General features: G+C 37.4%; 3 protein-coding genes across 3 annotated transcripts; 1 reads left to right on the forward strand and 2 right to left on the reverse strand.

The window, feature by feature from the left end:
- Positions 1–1,735: 1,735 nt before the first annotated feature.
- Positions 1,736–2,461, reverse strand: LOC119074698 (zinc finger protein 593 homolog). The gene is made up of 2 exons (XM_037180984.1): positions 2,268–2,461; positions 1,736–2,121 (listed from the first exon to the last, which is right to left on the reverse strand). Exons 1-2 carry the CDS (start codon positions 2,361–2,363, stop codon positions 1,774–1,776), a joined length of 444 nt encoding a protein of 147 aa, XP_037036879.1. The 5' UTR covers positions 2,364–2,461; the 3' UTR covers positions 1,736–1,773.
- A 1,460-nt stretch (positions 2,462–3,921) lies between these two features.
- LOC119074652 (mitochondrial amidoxime-reducing component 1-like) lies at positions 3,922–5,430 on the forward strand. Its single transcript, XM_037180930.1, has 3 exons — positions 3,922–4,074; positions 4,163–4,286; positions 4,369–5,430. The coding sequence occupies exons 1-3, from the start codon at positions 4,068–4,070 to the stop codon at positions 5,216–5,218; spliced, it is 981 nt and encodes a 326-aa protein (XP_037036825.1). The 5' UTR covers positions 3,922–4,067; the 3' UTR covers positions 5,219–5,430.
- Positions 5,431–9,117: 3,687 nt separating this feature from the next.
- On the reverse strand, positions 9,118–15,142 carry LOC119074711. The gene is made up of 6 exons (XM_037180999.1): positions 15,080–15,142; positions 14,649–15,002; positions 14,053–14,570; positions 13,894–13,993; positions 12,300–12,389; positions 9,118–9,359 (listed from the first exon to the last, which is right to left on the reverse strand). The coding sequence occupies exons 1-6, from the start codon at positions 15,086–15,088 to the stop codon at positions 9,168–9,170; spliced, it is 1,263 nt and encodes a 420-aa protein (XP_037036894.1). The 5' UTR covers positions 15,089–15,142; the 3' UTR covers positions 9,118–9,167.

Raw genomic sequence — 15,142 nt, forward strand, 5'->3', positions numbered from 1 at the left:
TTTTGTATCCACTGCACTTTTTTTGTTTTTTGTTAATGAAGTCCAGATTTGGATTTTGCTGTTTTCAGTTACTTTGTGTAACTGCCTTAAAGCTGCGATTTTTAATTTTACCAAGTCCAAATACTTGGATTTTGCTCCTTTCGGTTACTCTGTGTAACTGCCTTAGAGTTGTGACTTTTTTAATGAAGTCTGGATTGGATTTTGCTCCCTTCGGTTACCCTGTGTAACTGCCTTAGAGCTGCTATTTTTGTATTTAACCAAGTCCAAATACTTGGATGTTGCTCTTTTCGGTTGCCCTTTGCAACTGCCTTAGAGCTGTGACTTTCCGCTGCCAACCAATTCCGAATATTTTCCTCTGCTCCTCTCACTGGTTCCTTATAACTGCCTTAGAGGTGAGGTTTTAAGGTTGCCAACCAAGTCCAAACGCTTAAAGAAATCCTTCAGGGCTGCTTCACTTAATGTCCATAATGCACGACCAATGTTTTGACAAGTTAACACGACATTCACTACACTACTACTGCCCTAAGACCGTTGTTCAATGATGATATCTTTTACAAAAAGACATCACGTCGGGGTCACCATTATGTTCAGCCTTCTGCTAAAACCGCATTCTTACACATTGGTACAGTCTTAGAGTAGAAGTAATTCTCCTGAGCTCGGAGAAATGTAATAGAAACAAGCTCGTTGAGTTGATGTTAATAACTGTCTTTATTCAATCAAACTTTACAGTATTTATACTAAAATATAACAAAGAACTTAATGTAAATAAAGAGATGTTAATGAATCAACCCACGTAGTTGATTCATTAGTACATTACCTTTAATGGTTCATCTTAATCCTACGTAAGTCATTAACTTCTAGAATGATTGACATGCGCATCCTGCATGTGCATCAAGATGAATCATTCTATAACAATTATGTCCATTCTTAATTACTATGATACACAGCAATAAAACAAATATCATACAGCACGCTGCATATTAGTTGTATATCACTGCTATATACTTGCGCATCAATAGCATATTGCATATTATTTGCATAGCATTGTGATACATGCGCACTATACCTGCGCATCATTGAGTGCACTATATAATCGAGTATTCCGTTGCTGCGTATACGATTTCATATGTCCGTAATATGCCAATGCTTGCATAGACTTATTCAATGCAAGCACTAACATACTCCCAGCCGTAGAACTCCTTAGTTCTACTTAATCTTTGCATATACATAATAGTATACAACCTGTCACACAATGTTTATGCAGTATAACACAATAATTAGTCTTCATATGCATTGTTTGACGATACATACTATACTATTACATATAATCGCTCGCATGCCCGCGACATTGGTAATGGATCTATATGATGATCATATAGAAGCATTAACATTACAAAATGGTGTCCGTTTAGGGAAAAGGTGGAAATTAGCAATGTGTTTTTGAGAATATCCCTTGCGACAGGGCAAGCGTGTAGTCTTTGTGTAATTTGTTTTTCCCCTTTTGCACTGTGATCAATGCTTTTCACAGAGTTTCACAGAGTCTGTGAACTAGTCCCATATTACTTTTCACTATCAAACTTAAACCCTAGCCGACGTTGCTACTCAGGAACGAAAGTCAATGTTAGAAATCTGTTTTGGTAGGTACTCCTCTCTCAGTTCATGGCAATCACCACTAATGGCTAGTATTAAATTACTCTGACACGGAAATCAGCCGAATAACACCAAAAACAATAACTTTTTTTTTACAAAAATCAAGCATTTAATTTCTTCCAATTAATTTTCCATTTTCGCTTCATCTTTCTCGGGCACTACTTCTAATTTCATCCTTTTACCGCTGGCAAATTCTTCCTTGCTCGGCTGAGTTTCGATTTTACGTTTTATTGGCTTCGCATATGTGCCATGGCCAGCAGCACGTTCCGATTCCTCAATTGTGTACGGTTCCAGCTCTAACGCTTTCATACGACGCTTATGGACTTTCGTCCGGTAATGCGCTTGAATCGAATGATCATCGACGAAATACTTGGCACAGTGAATGCAATAGAACTGTGCGAATCCGGGTTTATCCAAGTCGACATTCTGGTTAATCAACTCTTCACTTTTCGTTTTTAAATCTTCGTCGATCTGCAATAAATCGAAATGTTTCGAATTAAATCTGGATCCAGATGAGGCACTGTCCTTTCGCCCTGGTGGTACTCGGGCGATAATGTTGACAAATAAAATAGAGTCGCAAAAGATTTGTCGACCCGACAACGGTTTGAATTACTTACCAAATCTAAATCGCGCTTACGGCTCCGTGTTCTCCATCGTCTTTGTAGATGTGTATCACCGAAGTGCATCTTCTTACGTCTTTGTGGCTTTCCCATCTTTCAGTTATTTATTTTGGAATAATTCGGAACAAAATATTTTCGGTGCTTTTCTCACACGCGTGCTTTTGTTTTGGTTATAATTTCGTTGACATTGTTGACGTTTCAATGACAGACCGTCAGTGCACTGAGCCATTTCTAAATTTAGCGCCAATTTTGAAATGTGGAAGTGTACTATCCAACAAAGCAACTGGAAAAGCAATAATCGAAAAATGTAAAGGACTGGAAATCGATCCGACAATATCAAACAATTTCAGCGACGGTGCATTTGTCCACACTACGATAAATCTGCAACTTTTGGCTTGTCGAAGTCGAAAAATTGAAGGAGTAGAAAGTGAATTAGACAAAGATTCTGAAAGCATAAATTAAAACACTCTCACTTGATTACAGAGAGGATTTTGATTTTGAGCTTAATCGATTACATTCGGATGCTTTTTATTAGAATTAAGAATTCAGGAATTTTCAGGCTTTTGATTCCCTGAAATAGGACCTGTTACGAACGCACTAGATGTATGCACAGGAATAAGTCCTTAGGGTAAGCCGACTAACCAATTCGTAATAGTGACGTGATTTGTTCATATTAATTCCGTAGTGCAGTGAACGTAAATTAGAAGGGTATGGACGTACTATACAAATCATTTGAAACGTGACAGCTACCACCGGCGACACCATCAAGTTTAGCAACAAAAATACGATTTTTTTGTACAGGCAGAGGCAGTGAAATTTCAGCATGAATTTCCTTCAGCGGTTTTTCAACAACACGCACGCGTGTGGTAGTGGTTAAACCATACCATTTGTGTGGTCTGAATGAATGGACATTTTCGATACGACCATACCCTTTAGCTGACGCTAAAATAAAAATTCCAATTGAAAGCTTTATTCCCATCTGGAACATTAGGAGAATAACGCACCTAGTCCGACCATACAACCACATGAACAATCTACACAGGTCCATTCAAGGTTCTGAAAGAACAGGTTAAGACACTTACGAAGGCGGATGAATCACAAATCTTGACAATTCAGACATTTATATTGTTTGAAAAGTCAATTTGAAAACATTTTTTTTTGTTAAGTTGAAATCGTCATATAAAACTTTCCAAACCTAGTTGGGCGCTACAGGAAAATTTTGATCACACCGCCTTCGTGATCAACTCGAAAGTGTCTTAACCTGTTCTATCAGAACCTTGGGTCCATTCACATTCAACAATGTTGCTTAGTCAGGCGCGTCGTCAATTAAATTTTACGTCGTCATAAGTATTATCATCCAGCGACTGATTAAGAAAAACAAAGTCTGTGTCGGTGTCGATAATTGACGTCTATTGGGAGAAGATGTTATATACGTATAGGGTAGGCGTACCAATCCTCGGACAAGAATGTATCGTCGGACACCTATTGTTCTCTTATTCATAAAAAAAGTTGATGAATGAATGAAATTGTTCTTTTTGTCCTATTGAGGTGGTCGAGTATTCATTTTTGTCCGAAGATTGGTACGCTTACCCTACACAAGAGAGACTTTTTTTAACGGAGAGCTTTCAGAAGGCGATATAGCTGTTTTCTGTGGTCTGTTCACAAGTTCTATGTGTGAATTTATCTGCTTTATGATTAACAGACAGTGTGTACGATTCTCTTGACCAGTTATCAATATCATTGCTGTAGAGTTGTACAAACATTTATTTAAGAATTTTTATACAATTTATTTTGATAATGTCTCGTAAGTGGTTCTCAATTTGTCGAATTTTTCCGGTTTTCTTTAGTGCAACCATTGCATCTATCTAATGTTTCACTGTGTTACATTTAAGGTTTTTTGGAAATTCAACCGAAAGCTGCATTAACTATCGGAATATCAACAGCTTTAGCTGCCGGAATAGCCTACGGTTCTGTCAAATTATTCAAACGCATTCAGAGTAATCGGCCACCGACAAAGTAAGTTCACAAACTTTGAAATTTTAAAGATTTACATCGTGAGTGACGATGTCGTCATTTTACCGTTTCGAATTACGTTCAGATGGCGCAAAGTGGGTGAAATATCGCACGTTTACTGCTTCCCGGTGAAATCATGCGGACCGACTGCCTTGGACGAAATCGATTGCGGAAAACTGGGTCCACACTATGGTGAACTTCGTGATCGAGTTTTTCTGGTTGTACGGCCCAGTGGAGAGTTTGTAACCGCTCGAACCTATCCGAAAATGGTAGTGATTAGGCCGAAAATTGTTGGAGACGTGATGACGATCACAGCCCCAGGAATGGAAGAAATCAAAATCACCATCCGGCAACTGTACACGTCAGACAAACTAATAAAGGTGAAAGTGCATAAAGATGAAGCCAATTGCATCGATTGTGGCGACGAGGCTGCACAATGGTTTTCCAAGTACATTCTAGGCGACAACGAAGGCTTACGTCTGGTGTTTTATCCAAGCTCCGAACCAAAGCCAGTCGTAAAGGATCGAACAATTGAACGAAAGGATACCGGTGCTTTGCACGACGAAACCAGTTACATGCTAATGAATCAAGCTTCATTCGACGATCTGAACACGAGAATCGAATCGCCGGTAACGCCTTTGCAATATCGTCCGAATTTTGTGGTCACGGGCCCGTATGCATGGGCTGAGGATAATTGGAAATGGGTGAAAATTGGAAATGAAACTATTTTCAAGAATATTCAGCCGTGCATTCGATGCATTTTGACTAATATCGATCCGGCTACCGGAGAAAGGCATCCGAATATGGAGCCACTCAAGACATTGAAAAAGTTCCGTACATTTGAAGAAATTGCACCGAATCCGTGGTTCGGTATTCATCTTGGAATACGGTCTGATGGCAAAGTGAAACTGGGTGATGAGGTTTATGTTGGCTAGTCGGACAATGTCAATGAGTAGCGTTCATTCAGTGAGGGGTTTCTAGCAGGAACCCCGATTTCCTTTTCGTAGTTTTCAATATTCCTGTTCGAATCGTGCGATTTTTCATTTGGTTTTTTTCTTCTTGTAAATCTTGTAGACAAGGCAAGACAAGGCAAAAGTGATTTTAAGTTCAGATTCGAGGTTGATCAAAATTGTAATAAAAAGTTCTAAACAATCCCTGGGGTAACTTTTTTCTCGTGTATGGCGTGGCGTCACCTTCGGAACGAACTGCAACCACACAAAGCAAAATACAAAGCTCCGAACGATCACGTAAGTACAAGGCTACTGGGAAATTAGTTTTAACGCTCGAGTCAAACAAGTAATGACTCATTTTCCGGTAGGTGAAGTGAGTAATAGTACATTACTTAACAATATGTAAACTTCACACAAGAAGTACCACTTCCATCATTTCATTGCCCCATTGCCAAGTAAGTTATTTTATTCAAAAACTTAAAGTAAAGTCAAATAACAACTTGGAACCTCGTAAGTACAATGCTTTACGTGATTAGGCAATGTAAATGAAAATGAAACATGCCGTAACACGTAAAATAAGTTTACATGCTAGCGTGCCGTAAAGTGCACTTTACGTCACTTTTTGTGACAGTGAAAATGTACTTACCGACCGCTACGACTTACCGACATATGCAATTGAATAAAATATGCTACTGTGTAATGTAGAAGAAGGTGCCTACAGTAAAGCCAAGCCGTCAAAAAGCTCTATTGATAGCCGAGAACATAGCAAATTTAATAAACTACTAAAAGCGCACTTTTATGATTTTCCAAGTCGCCTCATATGACCGATCCGGCCGACGCGACGGCGTTTTTAATAGAAATAAATCGCCGAGAAAAATCGTCTTCGGCTCGTCGAAATTACCACAATCGACTCCGACATATTTTGATCAACACATGCCACTACCTCAATTTCCATCACATTTCCACAATAAAAATCGATTGCTGTTGCATCGGCGGATCCCATTAATAATTTGCATTGAACGAATCCAATTTATTATTATGAATTCGAATTAAATAAATTAAATAAATAAATATATTAAATATATCCGACAGAATTTGGATATACCGTAACGTATTAAACGTTTACAATCCAAATATGCACGGAAAAAACACAAAATGTCGATGTACGTTTGAGTCGATCACGTTTTACGTGTGGGTCGCAAATGCTACGTCTCGTTACGTAGTATGTATATCGAAGTCGTAAAATTCTACATTTACATCGTACAATAAACGGCTGAGTGAACCATTGGTTTTGTCCTCACTCAACTACAATGTACAAAACCAATGGTTCTCAGTCGTTTATTGTACGATTTAGACGTAACATTTCACGACTTCGATGTACATACTACGTAGGAGATGTAGTATTTGCGACTCACACGTAAATCGTGATCGAATCAGACGTACATTGACATTTTCCGTTTTTTCCGTGTGGTTGCACAACATTTTTCCACGTTTGGGGGAAATTCATTTTTTTTGTTGTCCCTGGAATGTTGAGTTTTAGTTGAATACAAAAGTCTCGAACATGGGTCTTAGTAGGATCTGTGATTCCACTAGATTTTTTAAATTTTATTTGGAGGTAACCCTCGACTCCTTTACTACTTTCCAGGGTGTCTAAAGTTCCAGCGTGCGCATTATTCTGCAATGTGTTAAGTAATTACAATTTTGAAGGATTACAGATCTCTATATTTGAAACCTCATTCCACGATAACTACAACTCTTAAGGAATAGTTATTTCGCAAGCTAGAAGAGTTTTTCAGCTACAGAGAGGCACTGGAATCTAATTCGCTAGTCCTTTAGCATAAATTAGGAACAATGTTCACCGAAGATGAGTTGAGGCCAGGTTGAGGCTAAGGGCTAATCAACGCACTCCAAGAACAGTCAACGGAACCGATTTTATTTTGTATGGAACATGGAACATACGTATCGCAGTGGAATTATACCAACAAAAAAAACTGAATTTATATGAGAATTTCGGACTAGTTGAGGAGGCCCATTATTTGAATTCTCTTCTTTTGCCTGCTCTTTGAGTGCGTTCTCGGAGTGTCCTATTTTGCCCTGTCCTATTATGTCATTATTGTCCCACCCCTTGAAATAAAAAGTTTACAAAATGTGGTCAGGCACAGCCCTGCTACTAGCATGAACATACAAAATATTCAGAGGCTGATGAAATCACAGTAGGCACTGCGTTTCTTTTGTATAGATAGATAGATGATTTCGATGTCTGAGTTAAGAGTCAAACCACATCGAAATTTTCTGTCGTGAAGTGACAGTTTTGACATTGACCTTTTTGACGTTGTCATTTTTGAAATCTGAAAAATTTCGTCATAACCTCAATGTAAAACGTGAGCTAAACACAAAACTTGTCTTAAAACAATTAATTTTGAATAATATTACAGTATTATCATAAATATTACAGCAAGGCTACTGTACAACTGTAATATTATTCAAAATTAATTGTTTAAAGACAAGTTTTGCTTACACTACACGCTTTCAGTTGAGGTTATGAGAGTGGAACTTTTCAGATGTCAATAATGACAACGTCAAAAATGTCAATGACAAAACTGTCACTTCACGACAAAAAGTTTCGATGTGGTTTGACTCTAAAACATAAAATACAAATAATCGTATGCGGTAGTTATCACTAAAGCCTTCAAATTCGACACTTGTCAAATCACTGTTCATGCTAGGAGCAGTGCTGTGGGTCAGGCCACGGATACCAAATTTTGATAACAAATAGTTGTATTTGCTCGCTGCGCTGGCGTTGTTAAACTCCATTTCACTATTATTATTTATACAGAAATATGTGCAGAAGTAATGTGATGACACACCATCAGTACGAATCCACGCCATTAGTCGTATAAAATACGTCAGAGAGAGCTTTTTTCTCCTTTGTTACGATCTGTCTGTTTTTTTCTATTTTGCGATTTTGTATGGAAATGAAACCTAAAATTGAAATATCTTTGCTGTTTTAAGTGGTTTTTCATATTTTTTTTGGACCAAAATGTTTTAAAATGTGTTTGGAATCGATTGGCATTAACAGATTGTGTGAAAATGTTTTTTTATATTTTATCATTTGGTGAATGTTAATCGATTCATTTTAAAACATTTTGGTCCAAAAAAATATGAAAAACCACTTAAAACAGCAAAGATATTTCAATTTTAGTTTTCATTTCCATACAAAATCGCAAAATAAAAAAACTGACAGATCGTTAACAAAGGAGGAAAAAGCTCCCTCTGACTTATAAATTTATACGACTAATGGCGTGGATTTAATGTTGGGACCACATTTCGTCGTACAAATTTTCTCTCTAGGTATAATCCACACCATTAGTCGTATAAATTTATACGTCAGAGAGAGCTTTTTTCTCCTTTGTTACGATCTGTCAGTTTTTCTATTTTGCGATTTAGTATGGAAATGAAAACTAAAATTGAGATATCTTTGCTGTTTTAAGTGGTTTTTCCTATTTTTTTGGACCAAAATGTTTTAAAGTGTGTTTGGAATCGATTGGCATTAACAAATTGTGTGAAAATATTTTTTTCTATTTTATTATTTTGTTAATGTCAATCGATTCCAAACACACTTTAAAACATTTTGGTCCAAAAAAATATGAAAAACCACTTAAAACAGCAAAGATATCTCATTTTAGGTTTCATTTCCACACTAAATCGCAAAATAGAAAAACTGACAGATCGTAACAAAGGAGAAAAAAGCTCCCTCTGACGTATAAATTTATACGACTAATGGCGTGGATTACTCTTAGGTTTTGGTCGTTCAAAACATTTTCTTTTTATGTTAGACTACTAATCGCAGTATAATACGAAAAGATACTTTTTGTTATCTGAAACAATAAGAAAACGTTCCTCTTTAGCTATAACCTCCGTTCCATATCAATGTTTAGCAAACGTATCTGCACCGCAGTATTCTTACCGTTAATCCAGTTTGCACGTCAAGTGGTGCAAATGGTCCGATTCGCAATTTGACTGCATTGAACGTCGATGCATGTATTAGCAACAAAAAGATTTTTTGCACTGTGATGGGATACTCATGCCACGGCGTCAAATAAAACGCGTCACTCATTCTGTCGTTCTAATGGAAATTTTGATAAAAAATTGTTAATCAATAAAAATTCAGTCAGAGGCAGTGAAATATCAGCATCAATACGTTATGGCAGTGCCGGTTTTTTAACGTTGCGATTTGGCAACGGACTAAATGCAACATTAGGACTCACCCACAGCGCAAGGCTAGTAACAACTCTGTGAAAAATGCCTATTCTAAAGACTCAATAGCTGAAATGCCTATAAAGCAAAATCTAAGCCCTGAAATGCCTGAAAATGCAAATTCTAAAAATTAAAACTCTAAAATCTGAAATTCTAAAACAGTCGAACGAAGAAAACATGGGTCGCGTGTAGCGATACAAAATGAGAACGGGCTGTTTCGACCTCAGATATCAACGGCGGTCAAAGACTAGAGTGGACTAGTCTTCATCAGTCGTTTCCGTTGTATCCTTCCGGAGACAGCAGTAAAACTTTCGATCTTGAACAAGTATCCGAAAGTTCACTAAAGAATTTGCCATCTACTGATGGAAAGTTCAGACATAAGCGAAAGGCTACTTTGAAGAACAAACCCGAAGCGTAGCAAGAAAACAGACAGGAAACATTCGAACAACAAACAGCAAATTCCAAAAAAACAAGAATAAATCACACCGTACTCACTGCCATGACGTCAAGATCACACACTGCAATTCGTCTTCACCATTCACTCCGCTTTCAATCAGTCACACTTTCATCCACAAAACGCGACTCCACACGCAAGAAAAAGTTTGACTTGAAACAAACATTCGGTCACATGTAACTCTGATTCCAACCAATTCAAAACGCAGACGACAAACTTTCAAGACATTCTCCAAGTCGTGATCGATTCAAAGCTCGTGTAGATCAAACGTTGCGTTCTTATACAGGACGTTTGGAATCACTGAAAATACCCGCAGCTAAGAAAACTACATCGTAGTGTTTTTGGGACTAAGCCTAACATAGTGTTTTTGGGACTAAGCCTAACATGCCCATTTTACTTTTACATTTTACATTTTACTCAGGTTATACTCTTCAATGAGTACATAGAAGAGAAACGGGCAAGGTAGGTTTAGTCCCAAACACACCGAGATGGAAGTGGGAGAACAGTTCCTTAGTGATTAACCTCCTTATGATTCACTTCAGATTGTTCCCTTCATTGGGCATATAGAAGTAAAATGGGCATGTTAGCCTTAGTCCCAAAAACACCACAAACAATTAAAGCTGTTTTACGTTTTCGTACAACAACGTACATCAAGCAAAAGTGATCATAGTCGTCAGCTGCCAAATTGAGTACTATTTTGAATGAAATGAGTTTTCTACAGTGTTTTACAGTTGTGTGGCACACTGCCAAGTGAAAGTACCACATTAAGATTTCAACTCATGCTTGAAATGCGTTGCTTTATACGATATTTTATCAGTACCACGCGCGTGCGTGTATGTTTGGATCAGATGAAGCAAATTCATGCTGAAGTCTCACTGCTTCTGACTTTAGTAACGAAAAGTAGGACTTTCCGGTGCCTTTATTGCGAAAAACGTTGTATACAACTAGCTGCAAAGTACTTTATCAGGCTAACGATGTGTATAAATGACACATGGCCTGCGGCCTCTTTTCATAATTACACAACTAGACCTAATGAAGTACTTTATACAACTGAGTGATAAATACTTTTTAGGCACACGATGTGTATTGTCACACATAAAAAAGCATTTATCACTCGGTTGTATAAAGTACTTTATTAGGCTCTAGATGTGTAATTATGAAAAGAGGCCGCAGGCCATTTGTCATTTATACACACCGTGAGCCTAATAAAGTACTTTGCATCGAGTTGCATACAACATTTTATCAATGAAAGTGTAAAACAGGTATGGTCTATTGTCCGCCCGGAGGACATAAAAATTTGATTTTCGTACTCATTTTCATATTATTTTGACATAAAATGTGAGTGCGTTTAAGACGAATTCGCAGATCGACCATACCTGTTCTAGACTTTCATTGCATTTTATGCCACAGAGGCATCTAAAGTTTGCAATTTTTGCATATTATGATGCTGAGTGACATAATAGTATTTTTCGTACCAAGACAGGAAATGACGATTTTTTCAGCACCAGTCCTAAGTTTTCCTTACGAGCGAAGCGAGTAAGGAAAATTAGGACGTGTGCTGAAAAAATCCATTTCCTGTCGAGGTACGAACAACGTTTTGTGCATCGGACAACTGAAATAGACAAAACACATCAATTTACTTGAAAACATACACACTTCACATTCACCATATTAAATTTAATCAATCGTATAGTCATAGAAACATTCACGTAATTCTTTTCCCGCACTATAAATCGTAAAGAAATGAAGTTTTTTCCCGCACGATATATAGTTCGGGAAAAACTGACATTTCTTAATGAAAAATCATGGCAAAATAGGTCGTATTTCAGTTGTCGGATGCACAAAGGCTTTTTTGGTTTCATTTGATTGTTCGGATTATATCCACGCCATTAGTCGTATAAATTTATAAGTCAGAGAGAGCTTTTTTCTACTTTGTTACGATCTGTCAGTTTTTCTATTTTTCGATTTAGTATGGAAATGAAAACCAAAATTGAGATATCTTTGCTGTTTTGAGTGATTTTTCATATTTTTTTGGACCAAAATGTTTTAAAATGTGTTTGGAATCGATTGGCATTAAAAGATTGTGTGAAAATATTTTTTTCTATTTTATTATTTTGTTAATGTCAATCGATTCCAAACACACTTTAAAACATTTTGGTCCAAAAAAAATATGAAAAACCACTTAAAACAGCAAAGATATCTCAATTTTAGTTTTCATTTCCATACTAAATCGCAAAATAGAAAAACTGACAGATCGTAACAAAGGAGAAAAAAGCTCTCTCTGACGTATAAATTTATACGACTAATGGCGTGGATTTGGAAACTTTTCGTTTGGTGAATTCCAAAATTACTCACTTGAATATCCACAAATGTTCCCAAAATACATTGGACGTAAAGTTGAATAAAGCAAAAGAGACAAAATCCATAACCAGATATCCAACCATTCTGAAGCAATAAGAGAAAGGAATTCTTAAAAAAATATTTCTTTCGTTAAAATTTCAACTGAATTCACGCTGTAAGTGCGCTACAAATTCAAAATGTAACGTGCGAAGGTCTATCTAACGCAGCGTTGAATCGTATCATTTTCATATAAGAAAGTTCTCTTAAAATTCAAATTTCGAGGCGCGCACTTACCGTAAGTGACCTACGGCATCGACAATACCCATCATTTGCCCTTCAATTTATGCTTCTAATTAGACCCGTACGAAGTACTGGGGTCTTATGCGTTTACGCATACGTCCGTAACACGTCGAATTGGACTCCCTGAGTAAGGGGAAACCTATTGTGGTTGTCTAGAGATGCCAAATCAGTGAGAAAAAAAATGTCCGTCTGTCCGTCTGTCCGTCTGCACGATAACTTGAGTAAAACGCATCCGATTTTGAAAATTCTTTTTTTTCCCGTTTGGTAATGTCAAAAGACAGGCTAAGTTCGAAGATGAGTGATTTTGGATCGACCCTTCCCGAGCTGTGGCCCAATAAGTGCTTTACGGTTTTTCGAAGATATATCCGGACATTCAAACGTTACACTTGTAACTGATACGTCAAATAAAAGGTATTTACAATACCGATCGACAAAAAAAAAGTTTATGGAAATCTGATGACCGACTCGTGAGTTAGACCCCTTGGTGTGAAACAGGCACAGGGCGGCAAGCAGTTTTTGCTTGTAGGTCGGCCACATTTCAACATTTTTCGTCTGTTTTAGCTTTATTAGATAGGTATTGACCGTACCAATCAGGGAAAAAAAAGTTTTTGAAATTATGTTCTCCGGAGCGTGAGCTAGGTCTCTTGGAGTGAGCTCTTATCTGGCTACTCGGCCGTACAGTGAACGTGGAGTATTTTGTCAATATCTCGAGTAAATTTTGACCGAATTTCATGAATTTTTTTTTGTTTGAAAGGTATTAACGAATGTAAAGCGTCGGTAAAATTTCAGGTCTCCTAACAAAATGGCTGCCGGTGGCCATATTGGATTTTAGTAAAATTGAAATATCTTGGGAAAAATGGTACTTAGAGTGTTTCTGTTAACATGAAATAATTTGTTATGTGTGTGGGGTGTTTCAGGCATTCCATATATGGATATCTATATATATCTATATTCAACTATATTGAGCTATATACAGGCATATAGAGCTATATAATAGCATATTCCTCTGTGAAATGTTTATTTACAGGTAAATATAGCGGTATATAGCTGTTTAAATAGGAATTTATGAAAGTTGACTTCGTACGGGGCTGTCTATATTGCCTCCGGCAATTTATTTGTATATGCTAACAAGGCAAAGAAAGATAATGTAAGTGATTTTAAAGGGCGAATAGCTCTTCAGTAGAGAATGAAGTAAAAGAAATGAAGAGTTTCACAGTAAAGGCTTTTGATACGAATAGGTGTTTCGTACGGGTCGGCGTTAGCTATGTTTTTATTTAACAATACCGTATGACCTTCAGCACATACTTACATTTAATGCAGCATAGACCGAACAAATCAATGAAACATACAATGCGCAAATTGAATGAAACGTAATGGCGCCAAACAATCTTTGAAGGCATCGCAGGTATCTGAAAAATATCTAAAATTCAGAAATCAGCCCAAGACTAGCCTCCTCCGGATAAATTGCCTGTGAATGTCGTTGTACTTTCTGCAAATGTTCTTTAGAAAACTGTCCTTGTATTGTGTCGAGTAAGTTTCCACTTCCTTTGAAAATTCTTCATAATCATCCAAATCGTGAACCAACAGCGTTACCAACGATTTGAATTCCATTAAAAGGGTCACTACCGCCACATCGAAGGCAACGCTTCCGAGAACACCGAGAAAACCGAACAGCAACATAAAGCTCTGTCCGATTAGATAACCTTTTATGACTGTTTGATCTACAAAAGGGAATTCAATGCGCATAATTGGTACCAGCTGACCCTCGGTAACGTAGGCATGTATTGGGTACAGTACAAATACTGCGAAACAGAGAACAGATACGACTATAAAAATCTTGACTGTATTGAATGCATCGTTCATTTCCTTGACAAGATCATCCGATCGACGTCCACTTGTATGGCTGATAAGAATGTTCTCGAAAAATCTATACATCGGGACCACTTGATTCATGTCCCTCAAAACCAATATGAACTTCAACGTGGCCTGCAATCGGGTATATTTTGGGTGCATTGATTACTTTTCGTTAAAATGTTTCACTTAGTGGATCAGGACCATACATACCGGTATCAATACACCGTATATACAGATCACTTCCAGCAACAATGGAATACTGGGCCAAATGACAACTATTGTGTAAAAAAGACAAACAAAGGCGAAGCAAATCGTGGATGCTGTGAATACCATTCGTGCATTGATTTTCGCTTCTCTGAATGCACTGAGACCCACTACAAATGCCATCAAATCGATCCACGTCCAAATAGTTCGATACAATTTCAAATGTTTGGCTTCGATGAAGTTTTTATCGTCCTTGTCTGCATTAGAATTGATTGGTTTGACTAAGACAACATGCGACTGACGTTGTCGGTCCAATGCATTCCGAAGTTTCGATTTCCATGTAGCCCACATTTTATTCGCTTTAAATGGAAGTTCATTTTCAGTATTTTTCAATATTTCAAAACGAGCTGCGAAATCAGTTTCCGTTTCTTACTCAGCCTTACCATTCACGCATAAACCCTTTTATAAAAGACGACTTATTGAAGTTGACTACTATTGCG

This window comes from Bradysia coprophila, unplaced genomic scaffold (assembly GCF_014529535.1).
Source record: "Bradysia coprophila strain Holo2 unplaced genomic scaffold, BU_Bcop_v1 contig_151, whole genome shotgun sequence".
NCBI classification, from domain to species: Eukaryota; Metazoa; Arthropoda; class Insecta; order Diptera; family Sciaridae; genus Bradysia; species Bradysia coprophila.

What these genes read in the sequence shown, in the direction of transcription:
- LOC119074652 (XM_037180930.1), top strand. An exon ending in AGTAATCGGCCACCGACAAA is followed by an intron (nt 4,287 to 4,368) that starts GTAAGTTCACAA and finishes AATTACGTTCAG; the next exon opens with ATGGCGCAAAGTGGGTGAAA.
- LOC119074698 (XM_037180984.1), bottom strand. Translation starts at nt 2,363, where the DNA reads ATGGGAAAGCCACAAAGACGTAAGAAGATGCACTTCGGTGATACACAT. An exon ending in GTAAGCGCGATTTAGATTTG is followed by an intron (nt 2,122 to 2,267) that starts GTAAGTAATTCA and finishes GATTTATTGCAG; the next exon opens with ATCGACGAAGATTTAAAAAC.
- LOC119074711 (XM_037180999.1), bottom strand. An exon ending in AAGTACAACGACATTCACAG is followed by an intron (nt 13,994 to 14,052) that starts GCAATTTATCCG and finishes GATATTTTTCAG; the next exon opens with ATACCTGCGATGCCTTCAAA. An exon ending in GAACATTTGTGGATATTCAA is followed by an intron (nt 9,360 to 12,299) that starts GTGAGTAATTTT and finishes AATTTCCATTAG; the next exon opens with AACGACAGAATGAGTGACGC.